This window comes from Dreissena polymorpha, chromosome 1 (genome assembly GCF_020536995.1).
Source record: "Dreissena polymorpha isolate Duluth1 chromosome 1, UMN_Dpol_1.0, whole genome shotgun sequence".
NCBI lineage: Eukaryota > Metazoa > Mollusca > Bivalvia > Myida > Dreissenidae > Dreissena > Dreissena polymorpha.
The window spans coordinates 206,242,913-206,247,110 of NC_068355.1; the positions used below are offsets into that span (position 1 = coordinate 206,242,913).

At 39.4% G+C, this 4,198-nt stretch overlaps 1 protein-coding gene across 1 annotated transcript; it reads left to right on the top strand.

The window, feature by feature from the left end:
• The first annotated feature begins 268 nt into the window (after positions 1-268).
• Positions 269-3,311, top strand: LOC127866035 (uncharacterized). The gene is made up of 5 exons (XM_052406273.1): positions 269-536; positions 659-900; positions 1,223-1,488; positions 1,934-2,182; positions 2,643-3,311. Exons 1-5 carry the CDS (start codon positions 269-271, stop codon positions 3,229-3,231), a joined length of 1,614 nt encoding a protein of 537 aa, XP_052262233.1. The 3' UTR covers positions 3,232-3,311.
• The last annotated feature ends 887 nt before the right edge of the window (positions 3,312-4,198 follow it).

Below are 4,198 nucleotides of genomic sequence, written 5' to 3' on the forward strand. Positions count from 1 at the left end.
CCGGCAGATTACTGCGACCAGCACTGAGAAGGAGACTGTATTGTATGACTCCAGATTGAAGACAGCAGCCAACAGACTAAGTCAGGAGCTTTTTAACAAGGATATCTTCCCGACATTCCAGCCGCCAAACAAATACACTGGTAATTTAAATTTCTATTAGCTATTTTATTCACACATTTCTCTTACATTTATTCTATATTAAACCAGATGTACATTGTGGAGTAAATCAGGCATAATTACCATTTGTATGAGCAGATTACTCCTTGACATGAATCTATATCATATAGCGCTTAAGTTCTTACATTTTTGTTTTACAGGAGAGCTGATAGGTATCGAATATCTATACAACAAAACGGGTGCTAAAAACCCTGTAAGTGCGGTGGAGCCTGATGACAGCCTCCTGGATGAGGGCTTTGAGGACTCCGCGGCCATGGATGATAATGATCCAACCATCCACATAGTGGATTCCTTTCTGCCTGCTTTTAGTCGTGAGAGGGCTCAGCAGATTATGCAGCAGAACAGGCCGTCTCAATCAGGTATTGAAGGAGAACAATGATTATACTTATTTTCATGTTGAAATTAATGACATGTTTGTGTTACTTTTGTATAGAAATGTTTATTGTTAAAAAGTTAGATAGGGTGTTCTGATTCTTTGAAGAGATGTCAGCGAAGGATGTGTATGGCCAGCAGATGTACAACGTTTCCGCTAAGCTCAAAGCCAAACCTACCACAACGAGTGCCTCTTTAGAAACAACAACAGCAGCTTCTATGACGACAAAAGCAACAGCAGCTTCTGTTACAACAGCTGCAGCAAGTACTTCATCATTATCTGCCGTAACTACCGCTACATCAGCGTCGGCTATTGCTGGCAGTTCCCAACGTGTTGAGGATGAAGCTGAGGTAGGTTTTGATGAATGATATAATGTAATAAACTAAGGCATTCTGTCCTCAAATGATCACTCATTAATGATTACAATTTTACAATTTCATGCTGATTAATAATGGAAACTAATAACTCAATATAAACATTAATATCTTTGTGTATTTATGATTACACCCATTTATATCCCAATAGGTATATTATGGAGTCAGCATGTTAAATTGGCATTTTAATTGCAGGAACTGTGCAAAATAAGCATAACACATGTACTTTTAAATTTGTAGTGCTCTGCTTATTTTCCATTAATACATTTCTTTCTCAACTGATTATCCATGCTTTCAGGACTCTATTGGACCAGACAGAGTTGCAGGTTATGGTCATGTGATGGACCTGGCTGAGTATTTGTTTCATTTAAAAGACAAGGAAAGTAAGGCCATCACCAACGCAGAAGCTGACCACATCGTGAAACTGTGGTGTAAGATGTCCCCTTACGACCAGTCGCCGTCAAAATATAAGGACCGACATCAGACCCAGCTGATCAAGGGACGCTTCAAGGCACCAAAGACAACCCGAATACAGCTGGTTCCTGGAGTCCAGAGTGTCAGAAGGCAAGAAAACTACACAACATCACATTAGTTAATTTTCAATTTATAATTTGTTATGACCCTTATTTGAAGAAGAGGGGGTATATTGTTGTTGGCCTGTCTGTCTGTCATTCTGTCCCAAAACTTTAACCTTGGTCATAACTTTTGCAATATTGAAGATAGCAACTTGATATTTGGCATGCATGTGTATCTCATGAACCTGCACATTTTGAGTGGTGAAATGTCAAGGTCATCCTTTAAAGTCAAAGTCAAATATATAGGTCAAAATCTCTCAAAAGGGGAAATAGTGTTTCTCAAGCACATCATTTGTTATTAATGTTCCACAAGTTTATCATGATTTATTAGCAAATAAGCAACATGTATCAAACCTATTTTCACTGTTTTATTTCTGTTATTATTGTGTCTGTATTATTCATATAGTATAAACCATTATCTTTAACGATTACAGATGTGCTTTGGCCCCACATCTTGGCCCAGCCACCTGGCCTGACTGTAACAGGTATCAGGAAGCCTTGCTGGTCAAGTTGTGCGCAGCCTTTCCGGGTTCCACCACCAAAGATGGCGTTCAACAGGCGCGGTGGCGGACAGTACTGGAGAAGTACAACCTAATAAGAGAGATGGTCTTCAACAGTCAGCGCGTGATACAGAATACACGCATTCAGCTGTCTGATATAAACCAGCGCACCTTGACTGCTTGGTAGGTATTTATTGACTAGTACGGTACACATATACATAAATATTATCGGCATATTATAATATTTCATTAACATTTTGAGTCAATTTATATATTACTTTATTTATATGACAATAATAATCGATTAACATAAGAAAGGCTTTTTATGCCCCTTTTTTAAAAAAGGGGGTATATTGTTTTTGGCCTGTCTGTCATTCTGTCCCAAAACTTTAAGAAATCTTAAAGTTTTGTTATACCTTTTGCAATATTGAAGGTAGCAACTTCATATTTGGCGTGCATGTGTATCTCATTAAGCCGCACATTTTTAGTGGTGAAATGTAAAGGTCATCCTTTAAGGTCAAAGGTAAAAAAAAGAAACAAAGCGGCGTATTTGGGGGTATTGTGTTTCTGACAAACACATCTCTTGTTCTTGTTTCTATTAAACAATATATAGATTATAATTTATATATTTGTCTGATTTCAGGTTCAGTGCTCGTGGAAAGCGCAGAGAAAGAACCTTGCTGGAACAGGGACTTGCCCTTCAGTTAGTTCCACTGGTAGCGCCTGAATCACTGCCAGCGCCCCTTAAAAGGCCAGTTTCCTTGGAAATGGGAACCACTGAACCACACAAGTTCCCCATCCAGATCAGCACGAAAGGCTCCCTCATTCATCAAGTGCGCAGAAGAATTCTGCCACCAGATGAGGTAAAGCATGAAGTGCCGGTGCCCATAGCACCAGCCCCATTGGTGCGTTTTGTGACTGCTCCCGCCCCTGACCTGGCACTGACTTCGTCGATTTCAGCCCCAGCCGAATCTTACCTGCCATACTCTACAAAGCATTACAGGAAGAGGAAGCTGGAGGCTGAGCAGGCAGGGGAGTTCCGGAGACAGTACCACAAGAAACTGCCCTACCGCAGCTGCAACAAATGTTTTGAGGACAGGAATACGGGTGGGCACAAACAGTACTATGGAAATTGGTGGTGCCCCTTCAAGTCATCAGAGTCTTATGAAGAGTGGATAGATGCTCTTAAGTTGAAGGGCTATGGAAAGAAGAAACCAAATGAAAAAAGTTAAACATTAATAGCTGGACATTCATCATTCACACTTAAACAATATCTGGATATAATAGCATTTTTTGGCACTATGCTTTTGGACTTATACAACAACAGTATTAACAATTACTTTAACGACAACATAATTAATATCAACTTTAGTAACAATTGAACAAATCTTAATGCTTCCTAGCTTTTATTGAGCATTATACAGTGATTTATTCATTTGTGTTTTGCATATATAAAAGCTAGAAGGTCCCAAGCCCTTATGGTACATGTCACAAGTAAAGTGACATCTGTCTTGAAAAGCAGAGGGAGAACGAATTGTGTTTTTTAACCAGATTTTCCGAAGGAAAAAACTGGTTATTAGACTGGCGAATGCAGGCGGGCTGGCTGGCGGGCTGGCGGGCTGGCTGGCCGGCTGACAGGCTGGCGGGCGGGCGGAACAAGCTTGTCCGGGCCATAACTATGTCGGTCATTGTCAGATTTTAAAATCATTTGGCACATTTGTTCACCATCATTGGACGGTGTGTCGCGTGAAATAATTACGTTGATATCTCCAAGGTCAAGGTCACACTTTGAGTTCAAAGGTCAAAAATGGCCATAAATGAGCTTGTCCTGGCCATAACTATGTCATTCATTGTGAGATTTTAAACTCATTTGGCACATTTGTTCACCATCATGGGACGGTGTGTCGCACGAAAGAATCACGTCAATATCTCCAATGTCAAGGTCGCCACGACTAAAAATAGATTTTTTAAAAAAACAAACTTACAAAGGGGGTTAATTTTGTTTGTTCATTTCAAAAGTTTAGTTTGAGTTTTCTCCCTTTATCAGATTTTTTTTTACAATGAAAACCTGGTTTTGTTACAATTTTGTCCCTTGTTTAAGCTTCGAATAATGTATTTACACATTTGATGTTTCTTTACTTTTGGAAATAGTTAATTTATATAACATTTATAATTGCAACCAATATTGCTGTTAACAGA